The following is a 19,471-nucleotide window of genomic DNA, read 5'->3' on the forward strand; positions in this document are numbered from 1 at the left end:
GTACCTGATAAATACTGAGTGCCTTTTTAGCATTAGCCAATTTGAGCAGGATATGTGCTTTTAAAAATGACTAACTCTTAGTGTTAACCTTTGTTGTTGTTTTGTTTTGTTTTGTTTTTTCCTACAGAGTCAACTCTGAAATAGAAGGAAATGAAACACTGAAGATAATTGAAATAGATAGAAGAGTCAATGCCACCTCTTAAAAATAAAAAGGCCTTTTTTCTTGACTTCCCTCTTTCCCACATATTTTCAACCAAAGTCCCCCTGACTTGTCATCCTCAGTGAACCAAAGCACAAAAGAGAGGGAGTTCACCAAATTCTGCATTGACTGGTGAGGCTGTGACTGCAGATGGGATCTCGTCTTCTAACTCCTTTCCTTACTTCACACGCAATCCCTCTTTGCTTTTATTTCTTTCCTGTCTGATATTGCAAGGGCAGGATTGAATTATGATCGCAGAAGATACCAGCAGTGTGCTGATGATTGATTTGTGTATGTGCGTCTGTGCTTGCATGTACACATCATCATCTGTGCACAAAGACATTTGGTAAAAGAGTGGAATATGCAAAACCGATGGGAGCATGTGGGTGATGGGATCCTTGGGAGAAGGTAATTGAGAGAAACAGGAGAGGCGGCACGATGCTGCTCAGAATCTAGCCACAGCTCCATGCCTATTGGTCTGTAGCATTTGGGCCTTTTGGGGAAGATTGAGAAGCATGTGCTTCATCTGCTCTGAAGGCACAAGAACGGACCCCAGTTCTGTTTTGTGAACAGCACAGGCAGGAGAGGGGTGGGCAATGATGGTGCTGAATTGTCCTCCCTTACATCTTTCACTCTTCTCCCCACCAACCCCTTTGTCATTTAGTGGAGTAGCTTTTTCTTTGGGTTGGAAGCAGTCCTGGTAGGCATCTCTACTGCTTCCACCGATGTGGAATTCAAGCAAAGATCAGTCATTGTCTTGTCACACTTTGCTTGTGTGGGAGAATTAGACTAGTTTAACTAAATCTATTTAGAAAGCAGGTTTTGTTAACTTCATGCAATGTTTTGGGTGGATGTCCTTTAGTCTGCTTAAGGCTAACCTGTTTAGTTTGGATCAGTTCCTTCCCAACAAACTTAATCAATATAAGGCTTAAACCAGAAGTGCCTCCTGAGAGCACCATATGGATTTTATTTATTGGCTTCTAGATGCATTGATGGAATTTCTCATGTAGACCAGGTCTCAGATTGTCCTGTGTTTTCTTTTTCTTGCCATCTTCCTGTTACTGTTGTAAATAGTATTTATTAGCTTTGCAAGATTTTGTTCAAGCAGTCACAATGAAGCGAATTAACCTTCCCTAACCCTGCATGTGGTCTGGGCAAGCTCTGAAATTGGACATAAAGACATACAAATATCACTGAACACCCATTCCCCCTCCTCCCCCCACCTCCAATTTGAATCACCCTAGAATAATGTCATGGGTCTCCTCTTCTTATGCCCTTTTCCAGATGTGATCTTAGACCAACCGCTTAACCAAAAAGATGTGTACAGCTCAGGCCTGGAGGTGACTGTGTGGCAAGACAGTCCCTGACCTGAAGAGTTTATTATGCAGGCAGCAGACAAGGCAAAAGAGGGTTGAGAAAGGCGCATGGGGAGGTGAAGCGACTGGCCCAAGTCTAGTGGAAAAGCCAAGAGCCGTATTCAAATTTGATCCTGGTCCAGTACACTTCTTTCTTCACTGTGTTTCCTTGTTGTCCCACATAGCTGTTGCCTTTAAGGGTTGTCCTTCTTTTGGTACCCTGCTCATGCCTTTGTCTGAGCTGTGCTTCTTGGAATTTATCCTTGGAATGGCACAGCCAAATCTAGCCCAGGATTTGGGCTGGGTTTTATCTGATTGCTCAGAAGGGCACTCAGACTCCATTGAGGATGGATTTAATGGGGAAATCCTAATTCAGCAGGCTAGCATAGCTACTTTATGGTTTACCAGAAGTCAATTAAAAAAAAAAAAAAGAGAAAAAAGAAAAACAACAACAACAAAAATACTGTAGCTCCTTTTTTTTTCTTGTGATAAATAAGGGAAAAACTAACATAGCCTTACAAGTAATTTTTTACCATGTACAGTAGATATTTCCTGCAAGTATTCTATTTTGTAAAATATTGGATTTGTATTTTATTACAGCAGCTGCCATACCTGCTCCTTCCTTGTTCTTCATTCTCTTTAGACTTTATTCCTTTGATATCCCATTTGCTGCCTGCCTGTAGGCCTGACTCAAAGCTCAGTGAAGGGAATGGAAAGAATCTGGTGGACTACAGTGGGATCAACCCCCACTGTGCCGTTTTAAAAAGGTGTTTCACATTAGCGAAAGTGAAATGTGTGCCAGACTCCGTGAGCTAATAGTGAGTTTTGTGTGCAGACGTGCTTTCTAGTTTATGCCCTATTCATCTATGCAAGTGCCTTTTTATTATTTTACCTTTGGTGGAAATGAGAGAACAATGCCACTGTAGTCTATTTTGCAAGAGTTCCCCTCTCATTGTGACTCAGTGTCCTCCATGAAGCTTCTTTCTCTTCACAGTGATCCTGTTGGGTCCTCTGTATCATTCCAGTATCCACCAATGACGTTTGGATGTTTTTTTGGAGCAATGGCTTCACATAAATAATGGACACTGGTGGGTGCCACTGAAGGTGACACAAGGGATGGCTGCATAGTTTAGCCACATGAGGTCAGCAAAGTGACAGGAGAAAGCCAGGACTGACCCTTCCACTATAATACGGCTGGCCCATGTAAGTGGGCAAGGTCACAGCTTAGAAAATCCCTTAAATGGTCTTTTTATTTTATCTTTTTTTCAGAGCACCCATGGTTTGTCTGAGTGAAACTGAATGCTTAAGTCTTATGCAAAAGAAGCACCAAGCTGTCAAGCACAACACTGCTGTTAATTGTGCTGCAGTTTGCACTGTGCATAAAGAGGAGGCCAAGCGCGTGAGCTCATGCCCACTGCCAGTTAAATGATCGCCTTTCATTGCAGATACCGCTGACTTCACTGTCTTAAAATTGAATTATTTCCCAATACTTCAAGGAGAGACAGTTTTGCAATACCCAAATAACACCTCCTTCTCTGAAAGCTACTGCAGTAGTCACCAGTGGAGCTTTGCATTCGTGTTTGCTTAATTTGGACCTATCAGTTTAAATCTGATTGGGAGATAGTCAAATTTTCATCTGAAGCATTTTAAATTGGCCACGATTTGGGTCAGGCCACTGAACTAATTCATCCAAACCAGTATGGCAGTACCAATTTTCTTGTAACTGTTTAATAATCTACTTCTATAATCTTAACTCATCCCATCCTTTAAATGATTTTTAGGTACTCTTGGGAATCTCTTAAGCTAGCACACACATTATTTGTGGATTTATTATCATGAATATTACTTCTTTAGAATAAGGAAATCCTTTGCTTGACTTTGGTATGTTCGTGATCATTTTTTCTTCAGGGGTCTTAATAGAGCAGGTTTCTCTTGGAGGTAGTAGGGGCCAAAGTATCTCCCGCCATCACCCATCTATAGGCTGTTACGTGATGAGGACCCGCTGTCTCCGGAGTAACGATGCCCATGCCCCAGCAGGGGACAGGGGGTGCAGGACACGTGCAGTTGCCCCACTGGCCTCGGTGCTCCCGTGGAGATCCAAGAGTCCGTGCGGGTGCGCCACAGGCTGTGCAGAGAGGGAGCTGAACATGAAGGGCATGGGGAGGAGCAGTGAGGGGCATTTGGGGAGCATGCTGGTGTAAGTGCTTATCATTAGCTCAGCCATATTATGTGAGGTCTTCGCCTTCTGCCAGTATGCCTTTTGCAGCGGCCGGTGGCTTGGTGCTGTACAATGATGTGCATCTGTGGACAGGGCAGGCAGCGGCCTCGTGTGCTGCCCAATTTCCACTTCCACTAGAGGACTTAAGTGATCCTCAGAGTCTTTAGCTGTAACTCTATGCAGCTTGGCAGTGTGATTTCACACAAGTAATCTTAGCTTTTGGCCCATAGCTTTAAAGCATGTCTAGATCTGTCAGGTCTTTGCTTCTAGGGAGATAAGCTACAAAGGAATGTAGGGCATTATTTTTTATACATATATATTTAAGAAGTGTCAAGCACAGGGCATGTGACAGTTCTAACGTTGTTACCAGTGTGTAGATAATGTTGGTGTTGGTGTTTTGTTTTTTGTTTGTTTGTTTTTTGCTCTTTTTTTTGCCAAGCTATTTATAGTTCTTTGCTGCATTTCTCCTGTTTCATCCATACCATTCAATGTTTTCCAGCAACAGAGACTAGTAATGGATTAGGCTGAGGTTCTTCAGACAGATCCCAGCTGATGCAGCGCAGCATGCTTCTCACTTACCACTTTCAGAGGCTGCAGGTCCATACTGGCAGGGGACCTCTTCGATATTGCTCTGTATAACAGCGTATCTCAATACAAGCTTATTCTTGATTTCTTTAATGTAGAATCCCCAAATTTGCCTTCTTTTTTTTTTTTCCCCAGCTAAGAATCCCCACCTCACACCACCCCATCCCCCCAAACTATCAGCGGTGAATTCTGTCTAGACGAATTTAGAATGTGGGTCAAGTAAATGAATGATACTAATTGCTATGTTGGGAGGGATTTCCACTGAGTATTTGGGCTCTAGATTCTAGCTAATGCCAAGAGGCCGTTGTACAAAGCCTATGCAGCTAAGAACAGAAGTATAAGGAGTATTTTTATACTTTTAGTGACTAAAATATTTCTTTCTCAATTCGTTAATTAGATAGGGAACATTTTGTATTCTGAAGGTGAAATGGTAGGTCAGTACTTTGTAACTACAAAAGTTATAGTAGCCTATATAAGTAGCCTAGTGCTGTGATGTGGCTGCTTTGTGCTGCAGTGTTAAGGATTAAACAACTCTAGGGGCTGCAAAGGTGTGAGAACTGATTTTAATGTTAAGGTCTTTATAAACGAGGGGTAAGGATTCAGTCAACGGGCCAGGATATTGTAGCTTTCTTACAGCTGATAAAACAGCAGTGGGCATTCAAGGCTGTATTGAGGCTGTGATCCCCGTCAGTACGGCATTGCTTAGGGGATCAGCATCCACTGGAGACTCCGGGGCTGAGAGGGGGATTGCCATTTGTTTTTGCAATTATTGTGTAAGGCCTTTTCTGCTTTTCCAGCGTATACTCCTGAATTGACTTTCTATGTAGAAAAGAGTGCGTCTCAGAAAACTCATTTGTGATGCTGAAATGGAGTTGGTATATTATTTTAGGCTGTTACCAGAAGTCCCTACTCTGCTCTAAAGCCCATCTCCATACTTTTCCACAAGAGATGAAACCATATAGGTGAGACTGAAGCATGGGAAAGCTGGATTTGTAAACTTGTCTTGCAGAAAAGATGAAAGAAATGGCAGATGAAAGGACTCCTGACATCCCAGGGAAACTTCCTAGTTCTTAATTCCTTAAAGCAGCAATGATAGTCTTTTACATTAGTTCCCCCCTTCTTTTATCTTTACTTCTCCCCTTGCTCTTCAACACTGTGCAGTCCTTTTTAGGTAAAATGAATGCTTATCTGACCTTTGTATTGAATGCCATTTTCCCTTCCAACCTGCAGGTAAAAATCTTTCTGCACTTCAGCAGCCCGTAATTAAGGGAGTGGAGGAGGTAGAAGGGGAAGCAGAGGCAGTGGTCGATTTTTTTTAATAGAACTCCGTTTATGCCTGACTTTGCCCCATCAGATTTGAATTCATTGGTGTTGAAGTAATAGCATCTTGCTTTTTTTGTTTGCACTGTCAGTAGGGATGAGTGTGAGTGCTTGTATCTGTGCATGTGTGCATGGTAAGCAGTTAAAAAAAAACAAAAACCAAAAAAACACGCAAATGCAGAGTTGTTTCCTAATGCAGTAAGTGTCCCTAAATGAAGGTGTTTACCTGAATGCCGTGGGCACATTCCACTTGGTGCAACAGAAAGCCCTGGTGTTTCTTTCCAAGACTGAGACCGGCTCACATTCCTCACCAACAAGCACTCGTAAATCCATCTGTGTGTTGCTGTCTGATGTCTGTCTTGTTAGCAAATGTCAGCTGAAAGTTGTTGCGCTGCCCTTTTGTGTGTGTGCACAGACTGGCCTGTCTGTAGGACAGCTCTGGCTTGGTGCAAAAAAAAAAAAATTGTATCTAGTCTTCGGGTGTCATTTTTGTTGTGCAGAACTCTGCTTTCGAATGCTTTCTTCTCAAAGCTGTAAGTTAGCCTTAAAAATGGCCCTGGGAGACCAGAGGTTCAGGGAAGAGGGAGAGTTGATCTCTGGAGCTGGTGTGTCTGTGGTGTGAGTACATTGCAGCTCCACTGAGTTTTTGCTGCGCCTTCCATGGGGCAAATTACCTGATATTACCCTCTTGAAGAGAAATACAGGCCAAAACCATTGCCTAGGGCCATAAAAAACAATACCTTGTGACTCTGAGTCATTCTGTGTGTAACACCCCTAAAAAGTTTCAGCTGATCTTTCCCTTTCCCTCTGTACATGTGAACGCAGTATGGGTTTGTACAAACAACTTAAATCTATTTCAGATAAAAAAGACAGTGATAGTAACACAAAAGCACACCCACCACCCAAAATCCTTGGTAAACAGCATTGGAGCCTCTTCTGACTGCAGATATCCCTGTTCTTTTCCAACAGCCTGTTTAACTCTGTGTATGTGTGCTCAGTGGCCTCTCTATTTTTGTACAAGCGCTGTCATCTGGATGTGTGCCCACCTGATTTTTCACACTGCAAACATGTCCATTGGGTGTAAAGAAATTGCTGGTTTTTTTTTTCCTTTTAAATTGTTGGCTTAGTTCTACAAGAGAACAGACTACCTGCTTTTGTAGCCTGAACATGTATGTAGTTAAGTATGTTATGCTTTTCATTTCTTGCAAATAAATATTTTCTGTAGAAAAAGCAAGTATCACCTGTTTGCTTTCCTGCTGGCTGGAAAAACTCCGGCCTCCTGGCTTTCCCAAGCGCGGTGCCGAACGCGGTGCAGCCATCCAGAAGCCCGGTAATGTGGCACGTCGCTACGCAGAGAAGGGCAAAAGCAGCAGTGGGGTTTCTGCTGAAGCTGGATGCCCCTTTCTTTTCCGAAATTACTGGAGAATGATGTCTGTCAGCAATGGGTGGAAGTTAGGCATGATGGCATTTAATTAACACGGCATATGAGTGCAGCTATGCTATGCAGCCACATCAATAGTAACTTCTCTCTCTATAGAAGTGGGATCCGGGCAGGTTGATGCTCAAGGGGGCTTCAGCCTGGTGATACCGGTCTGCTAGAGCATGCTAAGGCTTAATTTCTCTTGGCCGAATGGCTCTCTGGAAGGTAAGGCCGTTCCTTCACTGACTTCATACTGGGTACCTCATTGCGGAAATTGATGTGAACTCCTAAAGAGCTCTTTCAGCTTTTGCTGTTAGGTGTTGGGTCCTCTGCTAGGTCCCCAAGATAGCTCAGGAGCTTTCTTAGCTCTTCAGAAAGCTGCCATTTCGCCCACATGAGTGGTCCAGAAGGGGCATCCAGCCAGAGGATGGCATTGACCCTTGCTACTCTGAGTAGACATGGAAAAAGAAACCCCGGCGTGTCATTCAGGCTGGGGACTCTCTGGCTGTGCTGGCCCTCCGGGGAACTTGGCAGTGGATGGCCTAGTGCAGATGTGACTATCACCATTTGCAGAGCTGCTTTCACAAATGGTGTAGTCATCTGTACTCTGCCAGTTTTCTACCAGGAAAGGGACCACGTGTACCAGTACCATGCATCTCTAAAATGGCAACAAAGAGCTCGTCCTCTGCAGAAAATGCCAGTGATGGAAATAACGGTTCCAATCTTGCTGAACTGACCATGGGAACATGACAAATGGGTTTGGTGCCTCCTCTTTGAGGCCTCTTAAAGCAGCTTGTTTAGAGGCTGTGGAAGGCAGTGTACCATGAACACGGGAACACTTGGGCCTGCACTGAGTTTGTGGCTGATGCAGATTTTCAGAAATGCTTTGATTTGGGGCCAGAGAGGTTAAGGTAGCACAAGAAATCTGCAGTGAAGCAAAAAATAGCTCTGCTCTCCTGGTCCGTACACCGGTGCTTTAACCCAAGGACTGCCTTTGCTGTGCACCACCACCTAATATCAGAAGAGAAGGAAATGGGAGTGAGAGGCATCGTTTTGTCTGTCCTGTCCTTTTGGTCTGCCCCATCTCACACGCCGTCTTTGTGCAGCGCTTTATGAGAACGGTCTCTGAGGTGGAGCCTGGTTCCTTCATGAAGGAGGTGGGGAGAGAAGGGTTTTGCTTTGTCCCTGAAGATCTGCATCCCGCTCCTTTTCTCTGCTCTCATCGTTTCAGAGATCGCTGCAGCTGCTGCCTTTCTGTTGCTGGATGCCCCTTGCTTTCTGAGCAGACGATTCCACTGGCCAGAGCTATCGATCCAGGGCACATGTTAGCAGCATCGAGCCTCGCAAAACATTTTTACAGGGAAATCATTAGACTGTGACTGCTCGTGGAAGTTACCCTCAGCTTTGTTTTATCTGAGCTCAATTCCTCCGAGAATACCAAATACCAACGGGTGATTAACGACTGGTGAGAAACCTCGTCAGGTCTCAGCATCGCCCTTACAGCATCATACAGCGGGCGAAGCTGCAGGGAGCCTGTGATTAAAAAAGAAACCCACGCATCCAGTGGAGCAATGCTGGGTGATAAGCTGTCGTGCTCGCTACCTCTCACCCCTCGGTACATGCTGTTCCTTGGAAAGCCTGCTTCTGCTTGGATTCAGGGCACTGACACTCTTCCTCCGGCTCATTCCCTCTGCAAGGCAGGAGGAAGGATGCAATGCAGCTTGCACATGCCTATCCCAGCATGGTTTGGGCAGTGAATCTCCATCCTTTGCTCTTGTACAAGCCTCATGCCTATTTTATAATCACACGGACTTCATCAACCCGGCAGATATTTTGTGGTGGATCCATTAGCAGTGCTCTCTTTCCTTGTTTGTTTGCTTTGGGCTTTTTAGAAAAATGGACCCCATTAGACAGGAATTTAGAAGCAGTGAGAAAAAGCCTACACCTTTGCCATAAAGAAAATTATTCTGCGGTAGTCATGCAGAGAGCAAGGGCAGGGACTGAGGAAACGAGCTCCTGGAACTAGCCCTGCCCATGGTGTGCGGGGAACTTGGCTGACTCTTCTCTGGGCTTCAGTTTCGTGGTCTGTGAAACGGGGCTAATGGTGGCTCTCTCCTCTCCATAAAGATAAACCAAAGAAAGGAGATCTAGTGGAGCTAGTAATTAAAAACAAGATCATATTTTGATTCAAATAGAACGCATAATGCTTGTGTGCCTTGTCTCCCTCTGATCTGTGCTTCAAAAAGTTGAAGCAAATGACTTGATTTCTCATTTTCTTGGTGCTGTCTCACAAGGGCTTCAAGCACTCCACACAGGAGCCATGTTGTAAGGAATGACTTGTTTAACTTTTTGTAACTGAGTTAATCTTAAGTTGTATTTGCAAGAGTTGTAAATGTTGCTATAAAATGATCTTTTCTGATTATCTCCAGTAAGGAGGAAGATGCATGGTCTGGCCTTTATCTTTGCTGTGACACAACTGACAAAAAACCAATCACTGTAGAGCAAGCCCATGTCTGCTGGGTTGTCTCACTTCCTTTGGTCAAAGTGGTGCTGGGGTGCTGGTTACCTCCATTTTAAACCCTTTTGGTGAATTCCTGGGCTTGGACTGTGGAGGTTGTGAGGTGCAGCACCGAGGCGCTTCCAAGCCAGGATCAGGCCCTTGTCACCGCCACGGAGCACCTCAGCAACAGGAGCCAGGGCTTACTTCTAGCTGTGGCAGCCTGCGTGCAGGAAGGGGAGCAGCAATGCTGCAAAATAGCTGAAAATTGGTTAAAGAAAAAGAAAAAAGTATCAGAAAGCCAAAGCTCACCAGATAACTGACCAGAGCCAGCACTGGCAAGCTGCTCGGTGAGGTTGCTCTGCCCAGCAGAGAAGCTGCGTAGGTGAGGGCAGATCTCCACATGTCACCTCAGCCACCGTCAGTCCCTGCGGGATAAGCAGTGCCTGAAATTCAAGTGCTGACCTGCTGATTCAAGTGAAGGGTTGTTATCTGTGTTACCTTGAGGGTGAATTTGGTATGGCCCTAAGGAGTATGGACATTCCTAGTAGACTCACTTCTCCCTGGCCAGCCTGGCACACCAACCTTGTAAGGTTATCTTATCCCTTTCTTCCCTACTCCCATTTCTTTTTCATATTTTCACCTATTTACCAGATTTTCAGTCCCTCCCATTGCATACAACTTAGCAGCCTGTGCACACTGGAGTGTTCAGGACGGGCTTTAGCAGGCACGTGAGTGACAGAATAAACCTCCTCCTCCTGGCTTGACTCCAAAAGGCTGAATTCCCTCCTCCCTCAGCATTTCCTGCTCCATTCCCCCATCCACCTGCTGTAAGGTCCCTCCAGGAGAAGTGCCTGTCACCCACCAAAGCTCGCCAGCTCCCCCGACGAGCAGGGGGCCCCGCCACTGAGCCAGCTTGAGGAAGAAGACACCTGCTGTGGGAATCCAGGCTTTTGCCAGCACAGCGCTCCCAGATATTGGCAAAACCTGCTGGAAATCTCTCTCTGTGCTCCTCATTCGCCCCCCGGTACAGCAGTAGGTCTGCAGGCACGTCTGTGAGCGAACCCGAGGAAGTTCCTGCCGTTGTTGCCTGTCTAAAAGCACCGGGGTTGCCAGCTGTGCCGCAGGTGCGGCTGTGTGAGCAGGGCTTTCCTTCCCCAGCCTCGGGTTCGCTCACAATTGCTCACATTCAGCAAAAGGTATAGGAAGTTGCTTTAGCACTTCGCGTTGCAAATGAGTCATGCAAATCGCGGCAGCTGGAGTTAAAGCAGGTAATCCCAGCGCACAGTGGGCAACATTGCTGCTGACAAGCAGGAGCCACGATATGGTTCCTGCTGGGGAAGGAGCACGTGGCTCGCTGGCCTGGATTTTAGCCAAAGGGAGGGTTAGGAAACTCTTGTTTGCTCCTGGGCTTTGCACCAGTGCTCAGGGACAGCTGGAGCAGTTTGCAGGGGCACAGCCCACGGAGCTGCTCTGCCATGGACCAGGGGCTGAAAGGAGCAGGGCTGTGGATGGTGCATGCTGTTCTGCTCTCCAAGTGCAAAACTCGTGTGGAACCGAAGTGTTTTTGCACATGCCACTGGCATCTTTCCAGAGCAACAGCACATACGGTTCTCAACAACACCAAAGGCTCAAAGGCACTTTAAATGACTCGAGCAGGGCTTACGGCAATGCTCCGTGTCCCTGAAGCTGGATTTCAGGATAGGTCCAAACAGGTCTCTGGTGGTTCCATCCCAAAAGGTTGTAGCTTCTTTCTGTGAAAAGAGTGGCCACGTGCTCTCAAAGTGGATGCTTTCACTAGCAATACTGGCTGCTAGCTTCCCTGCAAGTTCGTCTGGAGGCTTTCTGAGGTCCCATGGAAAAGGCAGGGATGCTTCCAGCAGAGCTCCTGCTGGCCTGCAGAGTTCCTGCTGGCCTGCAGATCTCTCTGCCTGCAGCTGAGAGCAGGATCCGGACCTTTATTTAGCAGCTCTGCACAACAGCTTTAGTTTTGCTTCTATGAAGCCATGTTTTACATTGTTTTATTGTGCTTTCTTCCATGTGCTTCATTAGTAACTAAAAGTAGTCTGATGTTTGCGGGAGGAAATTTATGTACAGATTGGAGGAAGCATGTGCACATAGATCATCCATGCATATGGATGGAATATCGTTTTGAAGGTTGGCTAAACTTTTAAAATGCTCGAACTGTAGCAAAGAGAGATACTTTTCATCACCCTTCTTTCCTGCCAACAGGGGATGGGAAAACATTGTTTTTTTTCGGGGAGCCTGTCATTACTGAAGTCGAGGCAAGCGATGTACACATGATGTGTGCTAAGTACGGATAAGCTGAAACTTTAAATAGGCTTGGAGGAGGAGAAAAGCTCAGGTTTAAAGAGCCAATTGAATGGCTTAAGGCTGGCTCACTTACACCCAAGGTATTGCAACATCTGGTGCAACTCTGGTGCCTACAGCAGCATGTAAATGCTGCTTGCCTGTGTGCCTTTGGGCTTTGTCACTGCCTGTGCTGGTGCAAAGGTATCGCAAAGAGGGAGGGAAATGGAAATTCATGAAAATGCATGAAATCTGTTCCTGTAGGGCTTGCCTTCTCAGGAGAGTGGTGATGTTCAGGTTTCTCCTCTTTTATTTATTTATTTATTTATTTATTTTTTCTTACAGCTTTCCATCACTTTGCCTTGGACAGGTTTTGGATGCAGAAGATAAAGCACTTGTAGAGCATAATTTGTGCTATAACTTTCATATAGCCCCAGAGCTTGACCTTTTCCATTCTTTTTAGTCTCATTCTCACTGCTAGCTCATGTGCTTAAACAGTACCCACCTCCAAAGTTTTCCTTCATTCCCCCCATAGGGTAAGGGGGCTAACTTGGTGGGAGGACGAGTCATTTTACTATGAGACACTGTGAGGTTTGTGATGGAAGACAGCTCTGTGGGGCTGGCTGTTTGGGCTGCGAGCACGTAATGGCAGATTCCCATAAAACAAAAAAAATAAAGAAAGAAAAATAAAATGAAGAAAAAATAAAAAAAAAGAAAAATAAAAAAGAAAAAGAAAAAAAAGAAAAAGAAAAAAAAGAAAAAGGAAAAAAAAGAAAAAGAAAAAGGAAAAAAAAGAAAAAAGAAAAAGAAATAAAAATAAAAATAAAATAAAATGGAATAAAATAAAATAAAATGGAACAAAATAAAATTAAATAAAACATTTTTATTCTATTAAATAAAATATTCGATTAAATATTTTCATTCTATTAAAATAATTGCCCCCCCCGGCCGCCGGGGTCCCGGTCCCCGTCCCGCGGGGGCGTGTCCGGGCGTGCCGGGGCGTGGCCTGGCGGCGGCTCCCTGCGCTCCGATTGGCGGGCGGCGGCGGGGGCGTGTCCCGGGGGGGCGTGCCGCGGCCGGGAGTTTCCCACAATGCCCCGCTGCGGTGCGGCCGCCGATGGATGCTGCGCGCCCGCGCTGCCATTTGCAGCCGCCGCGGCTCGCAGCGCGCCCCGGGGCCCCGGCAGCGGCGGCGCCCCCCCGGCCCCCGCCGCGCCCCAGCGCCTGCAGCCGCCGCCCGCCGCCCCCCGGCCGCCCCCCCCTCCCGCTCCTCCTCCTCCTCCTCCTCCCCCTCCTCCCCCTCCTCGTCCTTCGCGGCCCCCCGCCGCAATGAACCCCCCCGCCGCGGCCGGCGGCGAGGAGCCGGGGGCGGCGGGCGGCTGCCGGGGGGCCGAGGGCGGCGGGGAGGCGGCGGGAGCCGCGGGGGTCCCGGAGGAGCCGGGGCTGGGCGCGGGCGAGGAGTCGCTGGAGGAGAAGCTGCGGAGCCTCACCTTCAGGAAGCAGGTGTCCTACAGGTGGGTGCCGGCTCCCCGTGCCCGCTGCCACCAGCCCCCCCGCGGCGTGCCACAGCCCGGGCAGGGCGCTGCTTTCGTAACCAGGGTCTTGCGGTTTTGCCGCTGTGCCTTTATCCCCTGCCCGCGGTAACCAATATACCGGCTCCTTCGTCCTGGGAACGCACCTGTACGGGTGAGTGGGTGGCGGGGTTTGGCCGCTCTGCTGCTACCGCCGGCAGTCTGCTAACGGTCAGCAGCTGCCGACAGCCAGCGATCGCTGTCTGAGATGCTTAATGCAAAAAAGTTCTTCGGTCTTACCTAATTCTGGCTGCAGAGGCAGCACGCCATCAGCTACTGGTGTTGCAGCGTGCTAGGGATGAGCGCTCTTAGCCGAGAGGGTAGGAAGCACAGAGCTGCTCCTTGTTTTGTCTCTGCAGCGAAAGAGTGCTTCTAGGCTTAGGTAGGCAAGAGAAGAATCTCCCCTGACACGGAGTTACTTTTTTTTTTTTTAACGTGTTCATGCTGTCAGCTTAAATCTGAGATAGCTTAGTAATGGTTTGAGTCTCTGCATGTGGTAGGGCTTAAGAATGATGTAATTAAACACTCTTCATAGCTGAAGTTTTATATAATACTTCAGCTATGCAGGGAGACCTCCTCAGAAGGGTGATGGTCTCGGTGGTGAGCGTAAAGTTTGGGGTGATTCATCCAGGACTCCATAAGGTGAGTGATGTGAAAAGGAGAAACTTACTGAACACCTAGAGGGCATTATATTATACCAGTAACCTCTCAGTACTTTTGCACGTCTATCCCGCTAGTTTTTCTAGCACACGCCACTTAGCAGTGTGTTGCCTATTGCTGGTTAAGGCAGATTCCGTAGGTGGGCTATTGAAGTAATGGTTAACAAGGCAGATTTGCTAATGGGTATCATCTTGGCAGAGAAGGCATGGGGTTTGTAACACACGTTTTTGGAGATGCTTCTACTCGGGCTGTATGTTCTCATTTTTATTTCGTTAGTTTGGACATCTTCCCCTTCTGAGGAGAGGGGGGGAGATATTAAAATCTGTAGTACCCTGCTTTCTAGACTATCTAGAAGTGTGCTGAAGCTATAGGTGGTATTGAAGTTTTTTGCATGGTGTATATTTGTAAGAGTTTTAAATAAATGCTAATAGGAGAAATGCAGGGTTTATTTCTCTTCTTCCTCCTGCCTTTCTCCTCCTCCAGCTAGGGAGGTGTACGACAATTCCTGAATGTTTAGATAAGGAAGCCTTTTCCTAAACACCTCTTGATGCACATTACTCATTCCATTTGACTTAGACTATGTGCAAGAAAGTACATTTTCTTTGTATCCTTAGACTTCCACACTTTTTCTATTGGAACTGGTTTTCTACAAATAATATGTGCACTCTCATTTATCCATGGGAATGATCGGAGTAGATAGAAGAATGGAAGACTTTCATAAAGGACCTCTGCTGAGCTCTCCACACCCCACAACCCCCAGCCTCCTCAAATTGCTACCATTATCTCTGTAAATTATGGTGTTGAAATACATTTGTAAATGTAAATGACTATATTTAAAAAAAAATCTATTTATGTTGGTACTTGGACTCCCTTATCCACTAGTACAGTAGAAGTTATTCAAGGCTTTGCACTGCCTTTCAAACAGCTCATATAGGAGCTCATAGCTCATATGTATGTTACGTTGACAAACACCCATATATCTTCATTTATATGAGCAGAAAAAAAAAACACCAACAAAAAATATAATTAGAACTTGCTTAAAGTTCTGCAAATGCATGTAACAATTCTGTTTTTGACAACTGAAGAAATGAAGTAGATGGCTGAAAGAGAGGTCAAGGTATTGCTACGGGGGGGGAAGAAAAGTGGGTGAAGAAATATGTTTCCTGTACCAATTCTACGTTTATCACTCCCTATCATGCAAACATGATTTACTTGAATTTGGCTTAAAGTATTATCCATTTTTCCCTTATTTTTGTTGCTATGCTGTAATGCTGTAAATACTACAGGTGTGTTGCATAGGGAGCTCCCAAGCCCCACTGACCTCGCTGTGTTCCCAGCCATCACATACCACCTTACATCCCATGCTCCCAAAGCTTTTTTCCTGCACCAAACAGTCTTAATTCCTTTAAGAATAGATGTCTGCTTGCTGTTTTCTTCCCAGTAATGTGATATAATTATGTATACATACACAGTGGGGATATGCCACTTATCTGTGCTTGTGTGTGAGTTAATGGCTTTAAAGCGTGCCTGTTTGTGTGTGTGTCTATGTGTTGCCAACACACATTACTTAAGCGGATCTTAATTTGCAGACGGGGTGCCTGCCCTTCCCGATACACCATGCCGTGAGCGGCGGTGCTGCTGCACCTCAGCCCATGGCTGGAGGGTACCACTTGTCCCACTGAGGGGCAGGGAGGTGGTCGGAAACCCAGGGTGTCCCCTCCTTGGTGAGGGGCATCTTGCAGAGCTGGTCCCCATGCAGCCCGAATGAAAACTCAGAGAAATGGTTGCCCTTTTCATCCTCGTCCACTTATATCAGGACAGCCTATGTAGGAGCTGCATGCTAACTTCAGAATGCCAACAGATAAGCAGCCATGTCTAGGGCTAATTTTTACCCTACAGATGTGGAATTAAGCATCTTAAAGACTCTTTGGCTTTCCTGCTTACAAATCTGAACCATGGGCTCAGAGTGAAAAATATGTTTTTCTCATAAATTGATAGAACTCAAAGTCACTGCAAAGAAATTGGCAAATGGAGAGAAGGGGGAAAAATGAATCAAATAAGCATCCCTGCTAAAGAGAAATGCTCTCTGCAGACTGACTGCTTCTTGGAATAGTATTTACCTCCCCTGTTGCTAGACCTGGCTGAATGTGTACTAGGTGTTGTGACATGAGCAATAGGCAAAATTTTCTGTCCTTTAAATTTTTATCATTATTTTTGTCACTGCAGGGTACTGTGAAGAACTCTACGGTCTCTTTTAGCTAAAGTACACATGAAATTTCCTCCAAATAATTTTTGAAATAAAGAGAAATTAAGCTTTTACTTAAAAATGTCCAAAACACAAACAACGGCAACAACAACAAAACCTAAGCTAAAAACGAACTCAAACCATCAATAATGCAAATGATTTTTAATTTCTTAATAATTATTATCTAGAAATCCAGGGAATCTTGGTTAGTGGCCTTGGGAAGAAAAAAAAAAAAAGTAAGTCTGAAGTTTTAATGGCTCTCTTGTGAGAGCTCAAGTGGCATTTGGCAACTGATTGTCACTAGGGGACAGTTTATCTAGGGAAATGTAATTTCACTTTGACCAAGCGGAGGAATCCTGCCTGATGTTGTGCACAGCAGACTTCAGGATTCTTGCTCGTTTGTGACTTAGTTTCCCAAAACTGGGGCTGTTAGGAGACCCATGGAGTGGCCCAATGCTGGTAGGCAGCAGGCTGGTGGTGTGCTTTTTTGGCTCCGGTGGCTCACCTGAGATGGAGATACTGAGTTTCACTTTTAGTAATAGAAGTGGCCAGAGGTGGTTTTCTCAGCTTGCCGTGTCCGTTGGAGCCCAGATCCGCTCAGAGGTGTCTCTGTCTGAAACGGGTGGGTTGAGTTTCCACGCCTGGTGCTTTTCTGACCAGCCATGAAAAGCTGCTCAGTGCCCTCCCATGTTAAGTGGGTAGGTCTGCAAACAAGCCAAGAACCAAGCCGACCTCTCTGCCCGCATCATCAGCAATACGTGGTTGGTAGTTCTGGCAAAAAGGGGCCAAAATGATAATCAGAGTGGGTTTTGTTCCTGCATTTGCAGGGGAAAAGTCGTGGCAGAGAAATCCTGGGAAGTTCCCCAATTCAACAGGCCTCGTCACTGCTGGTGTGTTTGGATGAGACAGAGAACATGAGTACCTGGGACTACAGATGAATCCTTGGACCAAAATAGAAACTTAAGCGCAGGAAACATCCTTGGGTTTTGCTTCATTTATTTACAGATGTGATAATAATCATAAGACTCACATCGCTTCTCAGCAAATGTTAAATACAGACAGGATGGTAGAGGTGTCTCCTATTACTAAGACTTAATTATTTTATGAAATATGACAGCATTTACTAGTGTACTGTGTAGCATTTAAAATAATTAAATCTGACTGACATTCGTAAAAACGAAAACATCCAACACAAACCGTTGATCTTTTGATTTTTGTTTATTTCTTATATTCAGGTTTCCTTGAATCTTGATATGTCCTATTTCTATAAATTAGCAAGGTTGTTCTGCATGAAGATGATGGACTTATTTTTATCCTCTATCAAATGTCAAGAAAATAATGCTTGCTCTCTGGCTTAATCTTGTAAGATCTGCTTACGCCGTTCTTTTGTTAGAGTTTCGGGTATGCTCTGCACAGGGTTGGTACCACCCACTCGCACAACAGTGACTCAATTTACTTTGTCACCCAAAACACCCCTCACCACTTCGTTTTCTCCCAAAGGACACCACTTCTCACTTTTAGGTACATGAAGGGACCTTTGTAACACTGGCTTTCATGTCTAAAGCTTTGAGGAAAGAAATGGAAGCCCTGTGTTGTGCTGGAACAAATGCAGAAAAAGGCTAGGATAGTTCAGAAACAAAGACTAATACCACAGGAAAAACAGGTTTGCCTTTAAAATTCCCTACTGACTTAGAGAGATGGCTGCAAGGCTAGCCATCAATGTCTGTAGGTCACACAAAGTAACAGGACTAGTTCTTTGAATTTAGAGCACACCTCTTCCATTCTCCCTTTTTATATGAAGTTAGCAGTACTTTGCAAAAGACACGTTATGAATGATAATTCTGAGTAAAGCTGCATGTGTGCTGCGGAGGCATTACGTATGTGCTCAGAAGCAGAGAAACACCTGAGGGATTTGAAATGGGGAGCCTCTACGAGCGCATGACAAAGCTGTTATGTAGTACTGGCACAGACCTGTAGGCTCAGATTGCCCTGGGACTCTTGCAGATGGAAAATGTTATCAGGTAATAAATGCTGAATCAGCTGCCACGTGAGTTCGATAAGGTGGAAAGGCAGTGTTGTTCTGGCCGTTCCTTGGGAAGAAATGAGCAGGTAGGCAGATCTCACCAGGGCTGGTCATGGGGCTGATTAAATGATTTGATTGAAGCTTCTCCAGGCTTTTGGCAGATTTTTATTTGGCCAACTTGGCAACATAGATGGGATATCGGGGAGGTGATGCCTACATGCAATACTCTTCTGTGCTCCTGTGCTTTACAGCCTGGGCATGAGACACTGGCAATCAGCTGAAGGATTCTCCAAATATTAAAGAAGGGGGGAGGAATTAGGTAAAGGAGGCTTGCAGTGTTGTGGCCACTTCTTTTAGTTTCAGAACTATGAAGAGCCTCACCTGGGAGTAAAATGGATGTGGAAAGCTGGAGCTCCTTTCTCTCTCCCACTGACCCTCCCAAACCCCAAGTTTTTATTAACCCTTTGTAAGTGGAGGAGATGTGTTAACTCAGTTACGCACTTGTGTGGGATGTGGTGTGTATGAAAAAAGGTGTAAGAGTACATTGGGAGAAGCTTGTATGTGTCCATAGGCATCTCCATGTGGGCTAGTGCTGGGTATTTGCTGGCTATGTGTGGGTAAGGTGATGTCATGGTGCATAACCTTAGGGCGAAGGAAGGTGTGTGACAGGACAGGGACATAGAGGACTCTGCTGTGTGTTTTCCAGGTTGCGTTTATGTGGGAATATCACCTGTACTTTCTAGTAAATAATTTTGTGTGGGCTGAGACTTCTCTTTTTGTCTGCTCTGTGAAAATGTGCAGGAACATAAGCTGAAGGGTTGCTGTTATGTTACTAATTCCAGTATACTGTGTGCAGTTTTTCTCCCTGTATTTAAGTGTCTTTCTGTGGAGGTACTAGGTATTTATGAATATTCAGGTGTTTGCTCATGGTGAAGGCCTTGGGCCTGTCTGAAAGAGCTGTAGCCATATCTAAAGCCCCCAGGTCTCTCTGCCCCAGTTTCAGCTCTCATTTTCAGTCTAGACTACTTTTCTTTCTATTTCTCTTTCCTGCTTCTCTCAGTGTAGATG

At 45.6% G+C, this 19,471-nt stretch overlaps 2 protein-coding genes across 4 annotated transcripts in view; both read left to right on the top strand.

Moving 5' to 3' along the window:
- Positions 1-6,907, top strand: part of CREB3L2 (cAMP responsive element binding protein 3 like 2) — a 79,531-nt gene extending 72,624 nt beyond the window's left edge. For all 3 annotated transcript variants that reach the window (XM_048060467.2, XM_048060516.2, XM_048060590.2), the window contains exon 12: positions 128-6,907. In XM_048060467.2, coding sequence (XP_047916424.2) covers positions 128-203 — 76 coding nt within the window. In that variant the 3' untranslated portion in view covers positions 204-6,907. The remainder of the gene's footprint in view (positions 1-127) is intronic.
- A 3,175-nt stretch (positions 6,908-10,082) lies between these two features.
- The window catches only part of DGKI (diacylglycerol kinase iota), a 219,082-nt gene continuing 209,693 nt past the window's right edge, over positions 10,083-19,471 (top strand). The window contains exon 1 of the mRNA XM_066998132.1: positions 10,083-13,418. Within this exon, the coding sequence (XP_066854233.1) occupies positions 12,997-13,418 (422 nt within the window). The 5' untranslated portion in view covers positions 10,083-12,996. The remainder of the gene's footprint in view (positions 13,419-19,471) is intronic.

This window comes from Anser cygnoides, chromosome 1, assembly GCF_040182565.1.
Source record: "Anser cygnoides isolate HZ-2024a breed goose chromosome 1, Taihu_goose_T2T_genome, whole genome shotgun sequence".
NCBI lineage: Eukaryota > Metazoa > Chordata > Aves > Anseriformes > Anatidae > Anser > Anser cygnoides.